Here is a 17732-nt window from a genome sequence, read left to right as displayed (position 1 = left end):
CAATAACCATTATGACTCGACTATCACGTCTAACGTTTGATAACAAATGAGCCTATCAAGCCAAATTTATTGTTGCTGAATAAAAGTCGGTTTCTGAAATTAAAAAGAGCGACTGAATGCTGCTTATATCGCTGTAAATATACAAGTGTGACTGTTTGTGATCTTCTTTCGTGGTTTTCTCATAGAAATGTTTCATATCTGACGTGTTCATTGTCCATCTAAAAATTAATCCTGAGGTCGTTTTTCTTTTCCTAGCGTAAAACGGGAGCTTGGAGCAGCTCTGTGAGATACAGACAACATCGAGCGTCGCGTGTGACTGATCCAAAACTCCAGGAGCACTGCCAAATGAACCTGCAGAGAGAACAGTGCTTTCTGATCGTTTTACAGCCGCAGGGAAAATAAGAAAAGAAATGTCCGTTTGCTGTTTCAGCACATGAACCGATTTAGTGAATGAAACAGCTTTGAAACAGTCATGTTGAACAGAAACACTCACCGTCAAACGGTGGATGGACACGGGCCGTGTGGTCCCAGTGTAGACAAGCGGACACATTATTGTATTATTGTAGGGTCTTTGCTTTACAATATAAAGTGCGTTGAGGAAACTGTTGTTGTGGTTTGGTCCTGTATAAGTAAAACTGCACCGAACTGCTTCCTCGGGTTTTCTGACCGGGAATGAGTCCAGTGGTGCCGCACGCAGCTGCTCTCGGTCCTCCCTCCCTCCTTCCTCTGCTCCTCCTCGTTGTACCGCTCACCGGTGAAACACAGTGGGCCGGACTGAGAGGGCGAGAGAGAGAGGCAGAGAGAGAGAGAGGCTCTGCCTACGACTCTGTGCCGGTGCACCACGGGGTACGCATTCAAACTGACCAGCGCGTCTCTGTGGCAGCGCAGACACTCCTCTCTCCACACCATCCAACACTGAGCTGCCTCACTGCGACTGAAGCTGGTAGGTAGACTCCTCTTTATTTTACAGCTCTGTTTACAATGCATGAGACAGCGGAGCAGAGATTTGCCCCGAACCCGCATACCGCGGCATATTCTCTGGTTAATCTCAGCCCTGATGCCAACCTTTCCTCTCACCCGGCTTCGCGGTCGCAGGGAGCTTATATATATATATATATATATATATATATATATATATATATATATATATATATATATATATATATATATATGTGAAGGCGTTCATTTACGTCCCCAGATGTCGCGTTTTCCAGCGGAGCTCACCGGAACGCTTTTATGGTCGTTCATACTTCACCACAGCACCGCATCCAAAGGGCAGTTCAGACTGAAAAGAAGGCTGATAGCGGAGCTTCCAGGCTCCACGTGTGAGAAGGAGACAGCTGGTGCAGCCTGTGGACCAAACGGCTGAAAAGTTTCATTAGAAGTCAGTTACTCGGTGTCAGTGCACGGATACCTCTGCAAAACGCGCACGAGGGCGATAATCACAGACGCACTTTGAACTTTTCACCTGATTTCTAATTAAAGTTTCTGCCTGCAAAACGCTTTGCTGAGACAAAGTGAGCAGGAGCGAATTAAAGGTGAAAAACGCCGCATTAAAAGAGAAGTTAATCGGCACAGAAATCTTTGTGGGTGTTATTCTCTTGTATTTTTCAGCCTTGGATAGGAAATTTCTTTCAGCCGTCACCAAATTTCACAGAGCCGTGACTCCAAATCAGACCAACACTATCTCCAGGCTACGCGTAAAACAGATAACTGTAATTCAGCGACACACTCAGATGCACTTTAATTTCCTCTGTGTGTCCATAAGTAGCAGGAAACGGGCGAATAAGCAGAGAGGATCGGCACACGGTCTAATGTGACGGTCGCTGTTAAATATGACAATGTCCCCATGAGGAGAGCGCATCAATCAGACGTTTCTGCATTTATCAGCCGCTCCACTTACACAACTGAACACTGATGGATCCGTGTGAGCGCTGCAGGTCTTCTCTTCTCTTCTCTTCTCTTCTCTTCTCTTCTCTTCTCTCCAATTACCAAATAGACTAGGGGCCCATACAGTGGAGATAATAAAAGCATTGTAATTCTGTTATGAATTCAAACAATGACAAACAAATTGAGCCAGAAAAATAGTAAATAGCACTTGTATCTATTTTCACAGTCAACTCATCAATTTTTTGCATCTTAATTATTCCTATAAACTGTGATCTTCACTGCACGACAGTATTAGTCTTGTCACCAGAAGTCTTGACCCTCATTTTTAATCAGACGACGTTGTCATAACTCAGATGATCTAAAGGCACTTTTGCAGAGAACACAAAAATCATGAGCTAATGAGTTTTGGCTGGAGGAAATGTTTTTTTCTGTTTGGACAGAGTCTGTGAGTGAAAACTTGTGAACGTGTAAAACAGATTGTGTGGGCTCGAGTGTGCACAAGTCCTTCTTCTTTCTTGACCCCCCATCTTACAAAATACAGGAGTTCCTTTGTTAGGCTGTGTGACCAGTTTCTTCTCTGCAGTGTGTGCTGAAAAACAGCATTACACTCACATGAAGTTCAGTACACTTTAAAGCACAGACACATTTTGGGGTAATGCTCCTGAGGTAAAGTACGCATAAGCAAATCAATTTAAACTTGGAATTTTTAAGGAATTCATGAAATTCATTTACAGCTTTTATTTTGGAATGTTTTAAACATGATTTTGAATTTGACATTACAGAGAGAGGTGGCGGACATGATCTCTGTGAAATTTACAGGAGCTAGTCTGTTAAAATTCAGCACAATGAAGCAAAAGAGAACATAAATGTACACAATTAGAAATCATGAAAAAATGGCACCCATTATTTCTTAAAGTGACAGTAATCCACTGATAGTTTTCTGTACACCCATAAAAACAGGGACACACATTCAGGCTAAAAACAGAACAATACTGCAACAGTGGAGTGAAGACTGCTTTTATTGCTTTCCTGCTTTCCTAGATATGCTTGTATGTTGATGTTAGCATGTTTCCATCAGATTTCCACCTTTTTCACACATAAGTTAAATGTTGCTGGGAGCTGGTAAAATGCAGCAGGAGAAAAGAGGATTTTCCGGTGGCAGAAACACTCGCTTTAAAATAACAAAGGACGAGGCTCTATGAGAAACATCTTCAGAGACAAACAGGCTGTCCACACAGAAGTTGTCTCCAACATGTTGTCAGTCTCGCGGATGTCTGATGGAACAGATGTACATTAATTTTAATCAATACGGCTGTCTGCACTGGCATGTAAATGTTTAAGCCTGCGCTCAGATTGAATTTAGTGCTGTGTGAACAAACTCAGCCATTTTATTCATTTAATGAAACCAAAAGTCCTGTTTAAAAGAAACTAAACAGAAAACGTTGAGGTTTTCATGCAGCAGAGCATGTCATCTAGGAAGGCCCAGCGAATGCAAATAGGTGTATGTAAGCTCACCTTCCTGGTAAATTACTTTGTAATTGGAAAACTGTCTGAGTAAAAGACAGCGTTCTTTCCTTACGATAGCTTTCCAGAGCTGTACAGTCCCGTCTCTGTCATAGCATCGCTCAATTACTTGTCACACTGATACCAGCAGGCGCGCACCATTTCAGCGCCTTACACTCTTTTAATTTCAGTGTGAATGCCCTTAACTACTGTGATTGTGCATTCAGCGGAGCACGTACGAACCCACTGTGGGCCAACATTTCCAGTGTAGGTACAGATGCTTCTTCTAACACGCTTTCATATTTAAATGAAAAGCAAAATGAATTTGTTAAGCTATGTGTCAGATATAGTTTTGTTTCAGCATTCAGAAACCACCCTAAATTTCAGAGATTACTGACCTGCTGATAGCACCAACATCAAATAATAGCAGCTAAGGTTGAGCCATTATTTTGATAATATTGAGATAATGGTGGCATTTATTACCATAATATGATTCAGTGACACTGGTAATAATATCTTAAAGTAATAAATGAATGGCTGGTTAAAAGCAGCCAATCCCAACACATCCTTGTGTCTGAACAGTGCAATAGGTCGACTGCAAATTACTTTTAAATAACATATGCAAAAATAGAAAACATGGGGTAAATTAGGTCAGGAGATTGAAGGTGATTTTTTCTGACAGGTAGCACACTACAGACAGGTTTCAGTACTGGAAGTAGTCCCTTGGCTTAGACGAGGTGCAGCCTGTGTAGAAAATGCAGAGAAAGCACACATGACACCTGCTTACTTGTAATATTCTTACATGGACTCACTTGGAAGTCATGCACACTTTGTATTAAAGAGCTTAATCTGCTCAAGCTGGAGAATTATGTCGCTGTTCAGTTCAGGGCTCAACGCAACATTTAAGTGTGTGGAATCAATATGCTGTATTTGGCTGCAGACTAGCTGGTGTAGCGCCCCCATCAGGTCGTAAGAGATCTTTAGAGGAGGTGACGTGGTAGAAGAGCATCATAGTTGACCTTTGGCAGAGAAATCCAATCCAGGCCTGTATCCTGTGACTTATAACATTCAGCCTCTGTTTGGTTAGATTTCAACACCAAAATTATTTGATTTGGTTCACAAATAAATCACAACTTGTGTTCATATTTACTCTCCACCATGTAGTGGTTAACAGTGAAATAAATCCTGATCTGTTTAATAAGTTGCCGTTTTCTGGAAAGATTTAGGAAATGCAGTTATTTTCACAACTGCAAGAGTTCACCTAGATCACCACGGGTTGCTTAAATCCCTTAAGCAATCGATCATATTATTTATTTATTATTTATTAGCATTGGATTAAACCCTTTTCTTTAGACAGAGTCGAAAACGAGTAAAATAAGGGCGGAGGGCGAGCACAGGCTGATGTTAGCTGTATATTCAGTCGTCGACTACATGATTTCGACAGCTGCGTCTGAGCCCAGTGTGTTACACTCTCAGCATCTGCTAATACATTCCTGTCTGACACTAGCAGTGTGAGGGATTGTCACTGTCACATTTATAACAACAGAAGCACATTAAAATATGCATGCGCAGGCCTTCATACACATCAACCTGCGAATGCGCACATGTGCTGCACACACTCCTGAAACACATCCACCGACCACCATGCTGGGATTTGCCCGTGACAAACAACCGGGGTGTGAAGTGTGTATCTGTCACGTCAGCGAATGAGGAATCGAGATGGCACGCCGACATCGTGCGGCAGTCCAGACGGACTCTGCCAAAGCAGCCTGTCCCCAAATTATCACCTCCGTCTTCCAGCGTCTCCGTCATCTCAGCACCTCTCAGCGGCTCTGCGCTCTCCCAGCAGTCGTCAGAGCCTCTGAAAAATGAGCTGCAGAGTTAAATCTGAGCTTTAATGGGCGACACACACAGGGAGGTCTCACACGTCAGGGATGGGCAGTGAAAGGAAATGATCAGTTCACTTCATTGTTGAAAAGAAAAACTAGAATGAAAAGAACAATGTAGCACACGAAAAACCTAAAGAGCATTTTTAATTTAATTTAAAACACACATTTGTGCCCAAACACACGTTTGTCATTTAGCTTCTCACTGAACTGTTCGTTCTTTATAACCTAAGCTAACAGATATACTTAAACCTTTACGTGTAGACACTGTTGTGATCTTTGTGCGTGCCTCATGTCTTTCAGAATTATTCTTTTTATCATCCATGGTTATAGTGTAACTGTGATTTAGTCTACTTTAAGGTAACTGCAATCTTACTTTAATAGTTATTATTTTTACCCTATTAAAAAATAAAATAAATCATATTCATAAGACACAGTACAGGTCTGGGTTGTATTTAGCGACAGTGTTATTCCTGCCAGGAGGTGCAGTTGGTATCCAGTATTGTGTATAACACAGCAGTTGCTCTGAGCCATTTAAGTTCAGTGTAGCCGTGCAGCTGAGCTCAGGTACTGTTCACTGTGCCCATTAAATGGTCCGTTGTGATGTAAACCTAGTCTAAATCAGTAGGTCCAACTCCTGTTCCACCACCTGCTTTAGTCATGGAGAGTTTTTTGGGATCCCACAGACACAAAGAGGCAGTGTCACTGCTAACTGTGCCATTATTCCATAGTATCCTTGGATAGCAAACACTTGTTTGTTGCTGTGCTAATGTTCCACGGCACATTTTGTTTAAATATTTGATAACTGCAATGATTCTTTTTTCAGTTATTCAAATAAGGGTTCTCCTACAAATACGTCATACGCCAAATTGCAGCTCTGCTCTTTTGCATTCTTTGCAGGTGCAGAAGAAGAACGTGATGCTGTCTCCTCAGGTCACTGGGACTGTGTGTGCACCAAGGGTTTGAACTCGTCAGGACATTTCCCAGCAGCCTCTCATAAGGCAGGGACAATCCACCCACTGTCCTAAAGCAAAAACAACCAGCAGCTACAACTTTGCACTCCTCCATTTGCTTTGGTCCCTAGCACCATGGCCTTCACCCTGTCAGAGATCATGGCAGCAAGGCGGCAGCAGTCGCAGGCTCAGTCACATTCACAGCGAGGCAACAGGACTGCTGTGGAGGTGGATGAGTACAGCACCAACCCCACTCAGGCTTTCACCTTCTACAATATCAACCAGGGACGCTTCCAGCCGCCTCACGTTCACATGTGAGTAGATGGAAATGTAGCTGCTGGTAATCATGGAGCATCCTGCTGTCATTGAGAGTTGGAGCTCATAAACATTTGTTGATATCTTTGTTTGCTTATCTTTTAAATTGCACTAACACACTGTATAACAGAAATGTAGAGATAATGATTTATAGTTCTGAGTGTTGCAGCTACTTCTTGATCAGCAGCAGTTGCCACATAAAGTACATGTCTGGACAGAGCTCTGTTTGTTAGGTTTTCAGGAGACTAATAATAGTATTAATAATAATAATAATGATAATGTATAATTAATAGCTTCACCTTTAATACTTTTGAAATGATTAATGTCAAATAAATACAAACTGTTTGCCGTTGCTCAGATACCTGACACTGATTTTAATCTACATCTTTAAACTGTTTGCATCTCGTGTGCTCCTGGAATGATGCATGTAAATTAATATCATTCCTTTCTTTGCATTTATGAAGCTTCTTCATCTGTTGCCATGGCTACAGCTATTTGTTGTAATGCCAACTTGAGACTTCTACATCAGCAGAGGGATTTATTTTGCTTTTTCCCCTCGAAAAACTGAAAATAAATTGCACAATACATTTTTAAGGAATAAATTGCAAAAAATTACTTTTGAATTTTCTTGCAATTGTTTTATAGTCCAGGCTCTAAATTAACATGCAAGAAATAGTTACTGGAATTTTACATAATGTAATAATTTTATTTATTTAAAATGTAAAATAAAATTCAATATTTAAAGTTCAAATAAATTATTTACATTACGCAATATTTTGCAAAAAATAAAAGCCTTCCAAGTGTTCACTTTATATGTAATGTGAATCTGTGCAGACGCAGACGTAAACTGCAACATGACTGGAAGTCAGTCATTCCTGCCACAAAGGGTCTTTGTAGTTTATGCTAAGCTAGTACTGATCAACCAGCAACCTGCGAGGCTGCAGTGCAGAAATGCCAAAAACAGTGCAGGTGTTGCAGCTCCTCTAATGGCCACTTGTGGCTTGCTCAAAGTTATTATTGTTATTATCTGACACATGATATCACCCACTGTGTCGCTACAGCCCATCCAAGGATATTTAGTTGGTGAAATCTGAGGATTTTATCAGTCTGTAGCTTAGCATTGATCAGCATGCTTTTGTGACTGTGCATAGTAAGTGTAGCTTGATAACCAAGCTTGCAAGGCTGAGATTGTTGCACTCAACCACGTAGTCAGTATATTGTCACTTCTGGCTCCAAAAAATCAACATGGCAGCAGCCACGGAGCCAGAAGAGTCATGTCATCTGTGAGACGAAATCCCATTGGCCTGTAGTGGGAGGCTTTTATAACATAGTTCCAGATTGTCTCTTTGTAGATTGTAGGCTAGTTTTCTACTTTGAATCCAAAAAGGATGATGTGCATTTATAACTTCATGAAAAGCAAACCATGCATATGTGAACTTATTCTACAATAAACTCACTTTTTATCCTTCTTCCTAAAATGTAAAGCAATTTGGAGTCTCTGTCAGTACTGCTGATTATTTATATGAATAACATTAATTATGAACTTCAACTAAAAAAGTTCAAAATATAAACACATAATTCATACTCATATTTTGTCTTCAGACACAGGTGATCCAGTAAAACATAAAGATATGAATGTTTTAATATGGCTGAATTGAATTTCTGCTACACTTCAATATCTGGCCAGCAGTGCCATTTAATTATAGTATTAAATTACATCATTAAAGCTGTTCAATAAATGAGTAGACTCTGTAACATGTTCTACGTTGTGAATCAGGTCAGGTTAGAAGTAACCTCCTAAAGCTAAGAAGCCGTGCACCGAACACTTCTTTCATAACAAGAGCATCAAACTGCAGGATGTTGCAGACAGCTGCGAAACTGCAATTCCAACCAAGTAAATAAGAAGCTTCAGATCGCGCCTTTGTAAGGAACTGTCAGTGATCAGTTTTTGAACATATGTAGGATGTTTCTGTGGGGCTCTTGTGAAATCTGAAGCTCTGAATCCCTTTTTCTCCCCTTGTTTATATTTAACGGTAGTTTTCATTCAGGTGTGATTGCTGTTTCCACTGTTTCAAGATGCAGCACTAAGAAACCGATGGGGAAGAATTTTTGTATTTTAAATATCCCCGACTAGAATTAAAATAACTTAGCAGAAACATGTAGACCAGAGGTGGGAAATACCCCTCATCCTCACCAATAAATGGCACTCTTGAGTATGTAGCTTATAAATGTCAAGATATGGTTTCTTGTTTTTTAACATTGGGGCTTCAAAAGACAATAGCAGTTACTTTTTGACCACACAGATCAAGTATTATATAATAATGTCAAAAGCTGACATTATTAAATGGCAAATCAAGGCTAAAAATGATTTGAAACGCCACATCTAAAACTCTACTATATTACTTATAGAAGCAACTAAAGGGGGTGGGGTGGTTAGATCAAACCAAAATCTCCCTCTTTTGCATCAACTCGGCCCACCTTGCTTGGAGGAAGAGACGTGAGCATGACCCAAACACCTTCTCTGCAGTCAAACATGGGGGTAGACATATGCATTAGGGTACAGGACGACTTCACTGCATTTAGGGGCCGAGAACCTTCCCTCAGCCAGAACACTGAAGGTGGGTCGTGGATGGCTCTTAAGGTCTACTGGTCTAGCCAGTCTCCAGACTTCAGTCCGACAGAAAATCTGTGGAAGGAGCTGCGTCTTTGAGTTGTAAAGCGACATCTAAGAAACCTAAAGGGCTTGGAAAGTTTGGAGTCCCTCCTGAAATGTATGCAAATCTAGTGATTTCTCCATCAAGTACCAAATCATATTTTCCTTGGGGATCAAATACTTATTTCACGCAGTGACATGTTCATTCAAGTTTTATGTAATGTGTGTGTTTTGTCTCTCTCCTCCTCCCATAAACCTTTGACAGCCTCTCTTGTAGTTTTAATGACGGGTATTTCAGTATATATCAATAAAGCTGCGGCCTGCCGACCTGGGTGTTTCTGCGTAGCTGCACAGGCAAAAATCACCCTCGCTAACTTCTGATGCAAATCCAGACATTGTTCTATAAACAGGGCTACAATACGACAGAAACTGCTCAGTTCAAGGGTTCCTCCTCCCAGCATGTTGTCAAACCAGCACATTAACACTCTAATAACCCCCTTTAGCTACCTTAGATCAGGCTATTTATAGCATGACTATAACCGACCTCAATTTTGCTTGTTCAATTTCTAGCTAAGCTGTGGCAGCTTGTGCAATTAAGTCACTCAGTCTATTTTTGAGCTTTAGTTCAACTTTAGGCTATTATATAAAATCACAGAGTCTTTCGAACAGTCATGTGAAGAAGAGATCCTGTGGAGCTCAGTCACTTTACATCATCTTACATTTCAGTCCCATCAGTTGTGCTATATTTTTTATGAATCCTCTTTTGTATTTTATTACTTTGTGACTCATTTCTTGCTGGTTGTCTTATGTGCATGTGTATCTGCTTCCCGCTTCGCCTCATCTTTTTCTGTCTCTAGTGGTATGGGTGGAGGAGGAGGAGGAAGTAGGGCTGGGTGTTAAGGTACCTGGAGGAAAGCTCACTTAAGTGGGCCACGGTTATTCACCAGCTCTCCTTCTCCCCCCCAGAGACCCCATGGATCTGCACACTCACTGGAAATCCCACAGGACTCTGCTCTTTTCTATATTTGTGCTTTATTCTTTTTCTATCTCTGCACATTTCTTTTTCTGTTTCTGTACCGTGCTTTTATTGTGGCCTCTCCCTCCTCCTTTGTGCTGTCTCTTGTTTCCCCATCTGCCTCAGTCTGTGGGGATGATTTTCTGTTGGATACTAATTCTAACTTTTTTCATTGTCAGCCTCTTACCACAGAGACTTTACATATAGCATTGTTGTCCCTTCTGCTGTATTGTTTCAGTACAGCAAAAGCTGCAGTGACCCCGTTTCACATCCTCACTCCCTGCTTTCTTGTCCTCTGTTCCTTTTCTTGTCTCAGGGTTGACCCAATGCCTCACGACACTCCAAAGCCACCGGGCTACACACGCTTTGTGTGCATCTCGGACACACACTCCCGCACTGATGCCATCCAGATGCCGTACGGGGATGTGTTCATCCATGCTGGAGACTTCACCGAACTGGGACTGCCCTCCGAGGTCAAGAAGTTCAACGACTGGCTAGGTTAGCAGTTCTATGTGTTTAGCTGTCTTCTGTGACCGGGCCCCCTTGTGATGATATCCTAAACAAGAAGAACTAAAAAGTTCTCAGAGAGTATTTTAGTGTTGATGCATAAAACTCTCTTTTTAAAAACAGCTTCCACTTGTTTTTGGAGCATTAACTCAAAATCAGAAACTTCCCTAATATTGCTGACCATTTTACCCGCATACATTTTTAAAGCAGTTTGCATCCTTTCTGCATAGATTTGAGTTTCTTTTTGTTGAATTTAAAGATTAGTGATTTGAGTCAGCTTATAAAAAACCTCGAGTTTCTCGGACATGTCACAAGAAAACAGGAAGCCAAAGACAAAAACTTTGGTAAAAGTATAAAGTTAAGTGAGCGTTCAATGCGCTGAACATGAAGTGTCTTTGAGCCAATTTTAGACTGTACTGAAAAAACCCCACTAAACTAAAACGTATGCTGTGCTTTGGGAAACTGATCGCTGTAATATAAAAGAATCCCACATGCGATTTGTGGCAAACATGCAAAACCCACAATATAGTGCGATGTGGCACAAAGTGAGTCTGGTTTGTGTTACACTCCTCTCATTTCTTCCAGAGGTTGCACAGACAGTTTGAACGTACCCTCCGATCTCGACAAACCCACTGAGCCAAACCAGCCTGGTTCTTTCACAGTTTCTCCAACAGCACAGAAAACAGGAACCTGAATCAACTTTTAATATTTCACATTTTACTCAAAATGTTATTACGCAGCAACAACCTGATACAACTTAATAACTGATACTGTTTAACTCAACGAATCTCGATGGGTCACCCCAAACAGTATAACATCCCCTCGTACTGCACACCAGCTTTTCACACATGGGATCCACATAGATTCAGCACCGATTTTCTTTGCGCTGCCATCCCTTTCCTTTCACTCTTCTTGCTATCCTTCTGTCACAAATCACTCTTGACACTCATCTCCACCCACTCCACTGCACCCTCTTCTTCACTTGTGCATTGCCTGTTGCTTTGGGCTGTTGACCCCTGGTATTTAAACTCATCTACCTTCACTACCTCTACTCCATGCAGCATCGCCTGTCCTCCTCAGTCTCACTTTCCTTCCTCTTCCAGCTCTCCTCCACTTTCTCCCTACTCTCACAATGTCGACTCAAAACATCCACGGTAACTCCAGCCTGGTCTCATCTGTCAGCAAATAAGAAGGGACTCAGATTCCTGATGTAATGCCTGCAGAACCTTCCCTGTCACTCCTGACACTCTGTGTCACTCTGTAATCTGTAGATCCACATGGACAAACTCAAACTCCTTTTCTATGCTTCTCAAGGCAAACATTGCATCTGTAGTGCTCATACTCAGCATGAAACCGTACTGCTGCTCCCTGATTGTCAGCTCTGTCCTTAACCTACATTCTACAACTCTTTACCATAACTTCTATGGCTCATCGGTCTTATCGCTCTATATTTACTACAGTCTGCACTTTTTAAAACAAATTGGTACCAATACTCTTGTTCACCATTCCTAAGGCTTCCCTACTCTCTTCAAGATCTTTCAAGATTGTTTTATCTCTTCTTTACTGCCTTCTCTCGACGTTACCAGGTGACTTGTCTGGGATGACAGGTCTGCCTATACTGCTTTTTTTCTGCTGATCTCTCTTCTTTTGGATACTTTTCGGTACTTCCTAACTCCACAACCAAATCTCAGTGTTTGTAGCTCAGGACTTAGAGCAAGTCTTCTATTAATTGGAAGGTTAGTGGCTCAGTCCCTGGATGCTCCACTTGACTGCATGCTGAAGTATCCTCAGGATATACTGAACTCCAAGCTGCTCTCTGGTGTGTTCAGAGCCTGAATGTTAGAGACAATGCACTTAGGTATAGAAAAGAAGTGCTTGTATGAATGGGTGTGAATGAGGCATGTTGCATAAAGTGCTTTGAGTGCTGCGGTAAAGTATAAGAACAAGCCTACGGTTTGTCCTTTGTTGTCTTTCCAGAGGATACACCAAACACCTTCTGGCAGTTTCCCTCACCACTTCAGCTGTTCTTACCACCCAAAGCCTTTCTCGACTCCTCCCTGTACTCTCTGAGACATTCTTCCACAACTTCCAACATGTAATCTTTGCCTCACCCTTTATTTACTTACTCTCCTCGACTTCCAGAGCCAACCCAACGGTCTTCCATTTTTCTTGTCAGCACCATACCTACCCAACACTTCCTCGTCTCTTCTGTTGTTCAATGAAGTCTGCTCCACCCACCGCTCTCTCTCTCCTGGGGACACTTTAAAGAATTCCTCTTTCTTTTCTAACTAACGTCCAGCCTGTGGGGGATAAACACCAACAACATTCACCTCTTCAACCTCCAGCTTCAAATTCATGATCCTGTCTGATCCTCTCTTTGCCTTCACAACACAAACTTATATGTGCTCATTCTCTCCATCATATCAGCCAGCTCTCTCCCTTCACCAGTCATAGGCCCTTACTTGCACCTCCACACTCCAGCCTTTGCTTCTCTTTAGCTGCGTCAGAACACACGTTCCTCTTCCTTTGTCTTTGGCCAACAGCAGCACAGTTTCCACCGGCATCCTGTTGAACAACGGCACCAGAGGCGGTCGTTGTTAACCAACCGATCTGATACGGAAATCTCATTCTTGATAATCTGCATGTTTGATTGGGTAAAGACTTTATGCCACATTCCTGACACAACCCTCCCCATTTCTGCAGGCTTGGTACCAATGTTAGGAGGACACTGGCTTGTCTGTGTGTGGAGTCCTGTCAGCCTGCCATTTCAAAACAAATACAAATAATGTTGTTTTCTATCAAAAGGTTTTTTTTTATTAAACATTACTGAAACATATCCTCACACACAACAAATTTGAGCTGCCTGAAATTTGTTTTCACTCTCTCACTCTTCAGTGCAGCCTGTAAGGTACCATGTTCCCTTAATATTACATAAACATTTATTAATAATTAGTGAGACTTGTTTATATTTCTCTCCTTCCTGTCTGTTAATGGAGTTGCTGGAGTAGGTGTTTTGTTCCTGACGGTTTTTTTGACTCTAAACCAACTTTTCAACCTTCTTCTTGTCTGTTGCTGCTGTAGGTGCAGCAGATACAAACTGCAGCAGAACGGACACTCAGCCACATAAAGAGATTGATATTGTTTTGTAGTGGTTTCAAATGACTTAGTGATCATTTACAGATCACGATTAAAGCATCCGTATTATGAAAGTCTGTAAAAGTTGTTGTGAAAAAACAGGAGGTTTAGTGCCGACGGCAGAGTGAGTGATCTCCTAACTGCAGCTGCTCTTATTCCCCTCCATGGACCCAAGCGTCCGAGCAGTGAGCTAAATCTCAGGTTGGTGCTGATGTCAGGCCAGCTCCTTCAAAGGCGGCTCTGCCATCATTGGTGTTAATCTGTTAAGTTCCCCAAACCTGTTGTTTTTAATGGCTTAGAACTTATTTATCAATAATAATTTGTAAATTATTTATTAATAATAATTAACTTTATTATTTATTAACATTTTATGCTTTGTTAGCGCCATGTAAATCGAATACTCTTGAAAGTTAAGTTTAGTTGGCAAAGAAATTTCTGCCGTGCGTCCTTATATTCTTACACCCTTTGTTAAGAAGAAAGTAAAGGAGCCTTTAGAGAATTCAGACTTGTTTTCTTTGACTTTTGCTCTGCTGGAAGCTTCTTATCTCTGTACTGACTAAGGAGCGGGTGTAAGTCTTATCATCGCCACGTGAAATCTGTTGAAACAGGAAGAAGTAACCTCGCACGAAGCTGAGCAACAGCGGGAAAAAAAAGTTCAGTGTTCGAATCTACAGAAAAGGCAGAACAGTTCCTGCTATCGCTGCCTTCATCGTCGTCATCGACACCTTTCCCCGGTGAAAATCACGCCAGGAAAAGGTGCGTGCCTGATGGCAGGTGTGTGCAAAGCTCTCTGAAGGAGGGAAGCAGACAGTAGAGGGAGATAAGGGGAGAACTTGTTGTCCTTCGCCTCCTTCCTCGCTCACACACACGGGAGCTGTGGGGAGCGCGAGATGTAAATCCGCCAGCCTGCACTCCAGCGGTGAGAGAGGCGACGTAAGAGACGGGAAAGAAAAGATAAACTGAGCCAAATGCGCCTGCTGCTGCCTCTGAAGTCAGTCTTTCCTCTCTCCATCCCTTCCTGCTCCGCTCTCCCATTATTTCCTTCTCCTCTGCAACCCCGCCACCTTCCTCTCCACTGCTCATATAAATATTTATAATGTGGCTATTGCTATTCTTTCTGTCCTTTTCATTCCCTCCTGTTCCCTGTCTCTGTCACACGGATGTTCTGTAGATGAATGTAACTCCTGCTGTTTAGTGTGTGCTGAACAGATTTGCTGGGAGATCAGGTTTAGCGTATTGATTTGGAAAGAGTGTCTGTACAAACTTCGGTCAGGTGTTACCATCTGCTCCCAAACTTTCTGCTCTTTCATCTTTTCCTCTCCTATCAATCTTTGCCTTTTTCTCCCCCATTATTTGTCTTGTTCCTTTCCCTCTTCCCCCTTCTCTATCCTCCTTACCTCCCTTTCTGGTTCCACTCCTTTCTCTCCAGCTCTTATTTTTCTCAGCTCTTATTTTTAGCAGGAAGTCAGTTGGCTCTTGGGGCCGCTGGCAGCCATTCAAGGCTTTCTCAGAGATGGCAAATGTTGCAGGAGAGGAGAGGAGAGGAAATTCATGCAGGGAAAGTGGTGGGAAGGTAAGGGGATGACAGGGAAGGAGAACGCGGAGGTTTAAAAATAATAGGGAGCAGAGAAAAGTGTCCCTGTGTCTCCCCAGAGGGATACTGCCTTACTTTGGTAAACTCACAGCTCATGGACCTGTACACTGATGCCACACTTTTATTGTCGTGGTGATCCATCCTGTCAATCAGTATATAAAGGATCTAATGCTTCATCTCTTTTACCTTTGTTTATTTATGTCTTGATTTATTTATTTATATTTCTCAGGGCTTATTACTGTGGCAGAAGCCACCAAACACTCTTTGATAATGTGCCCACATCCATCACAGGATGTGCAAGGCTTGAGAAAAAGTCATTGTTGCTTTTGCAGCAAATATTCTGGCCTGCCTCAGTCAGATCTTCACATTTCTCTGCAAATTCAAATTGTAACCCTTGAACACAGTAATCTGCTCTCCACAAAAGCCCACAGCTTTACCTCTGACTTCACTAAATAAACACTCTGAGTTCATGTATTGTACAAGCTCTACATTCTGCATCAGTGTTGCTTTTTGTAAGACTCACATCATCTCTTATAAATGTCTGTTTTAACATCATTAGCGCACATGTACGTACATACATTTTAAAAATAAATAAAAGTCTTCAAAAGTCTACTAAATAAATACAGCGAAGTTGTGTTGCGATTTCTCCAAAATTGGAACAAACTGTGAGCCAAACTCTGATGTCTGCTCACAGACTGGGCTGGATGTGGCCCAGAACCAAAACTCTTTACTGGATCATAACTATTGCTTTAGTAATGTGTGGATCAGTGTTTCAGCTGATGATGATTTTAATAATTTATCATTGTATAACATCTATGTCTATAATATATTGTCTTCATCTATAATATCCAGGAATTTATATTTATAAATAGTACATATATATAGTAACATATACAATGTCAAATATTTGCCTAAAGGATGATTAGCGGTTGAGGCACCAACATTAATAAAAAAAAAAAATGGGTCCAAGTCCAACAGACTTACTTTACATGTACTCAAGTACCGTTCAGTAAAGTTACCCCATGACCTCGTCTGCTCATGCACCCGGCGCTGAATGACTAATGATGCTGTTTCTTTCTGACAGAGTTTCCACTGAAATCAGTTCCTAACTGATATACATAACTACATATACATATACTTTTAATGTTAAATCCTGTGCAAACATCACACTGAGCGCTAAATAAGAGTCAGTCCATTTACCATGAACTAAAATTTTCCTGACAAAATGAATGCACAACTATTGGTCACTCTGTTTTTTATGCAAGCACAATGTGCTGAAGAGCACTGATTAATAAAAAAGGACACGTTTAAGTGGAGCTGAAAAGCCACATTGGGCAGCTTTTCAACTGGACTGCTGTGGGCGGAGATGTTTGCAAGGAACAGGTGAGAGGAGCGAGTGAATAAATTGGGGAAAGTAAAAAAAAAGGTTAGAGAGGGTGAGAGGCAGACCTGGAGCTTGTGAGCAGCACACTTCAGTCCAATTGTCTCCAATAATGGTCTCTTTGATCAGGCTTTCAGCGCTAAGCTGTGCCTGCGAACACGCGCGCCGTAGCAACGATCCACGTGGATTTCGTAAGCTGAGGCAACCCTAAGTGTTTGCGTGTTTGTTTGTGTGCGCTGCCCTCGCTGTAGGCTTGAGTGGCATTTTTATTCATGCCTTGTGATAACGGGATCTGGCAGAGCAGAGCGGGAATGTACTGCAGTGAGTGTCGAGTGTTTAAATATGGATCTCCTCTTGCTTTGGTGTCGACTCTGGGTCAAGAGAGGAGCAGCTTTAATTCTTAAAGGCTTTGTTCTCACTCTTTCTTTCCTTCTGTCTGCTTTTTCCTGATTGACATCAGTGACTCTCTTACACTTCCTTTAGATTCACCGTAGCAAAACACAGTCCAGTTGACTCACAGTGCTTTAATAGTTCTACACATATGCAGGTTGTATAAAAAATCATGAAATGTCCTCTTTTTAAAATTCTTCTGAGGTAAAAAAACAAAACATTAATCAGTTCGTACTCATTTCCCCTTTTATGCATACCTCGGGTCTTTGTAACCTGGGACTACATTACAGCCTGTTAAATTTATTCATTTCATTAAGTTGAGCACACGGCTTCTGGTATTCCTCAAATTACTGTGCTACTAATGCTCTGATATCATTAATGTTTTTAATGTAATTGTTTTTCTAAAAAAATATTTTAAAAAATTTGTTTCACACCACTATTTAGCCATCAGTGCATTTTTCATCCCGTTATATGGCTGCTTTGTCTGTGTTCATATATATGAATATATAA

The 17732-nt window shown here is 41.5% G+C and overlaps 1 protein-coding gene across 1 annotated transcript in view; it reads left to right on the top strand.

Moving 5' to 3' along the window:
- Window positions 1-743: 743 nt before the first annotated feature.
- The window catches only part of mpped1 (metallophosphoesterase domain containing 1), a 91080-nt gene continuing 74091 nt past the window's right edge, over window positions 744-17732 (top strand). The window contains exons 1-3 of the mRNA XM_084909510.1: window positions 744-943; window positions 6180-6546; window positions 10532-10713. Coding sequence (XP_084765636.1) covers window positions 6368-6546; window positions 10532-10713 — 361 coding nt within the window. The 5' untranslated portion in view covers window positions 744-943; window positions 6180-6367. The remainder of the gene's footprint in view (window positions 944-6179; window positions 6547-10531; window positions 10714-17732) is intronic.

The sequence above is a fragment of the Perissodus microlepis genome, chromosome 17 (assembly GCF_051167445.1).
Source record: "Perissodus microlepis isolate ML-2025 ecotype Zambia chromosome 17, ASM5116744v1, whole genome shotgun sequence".
Taxonomy (NCBI): Eukaryota; Metazoa; Chordata; class Actinopteri; order Cichliformes; family Cichlidae; genus Perissodus; species Perissodus microlepis.
This window is presented reverse-complemented; position numbering and strand designations above follow the sequence as displayed.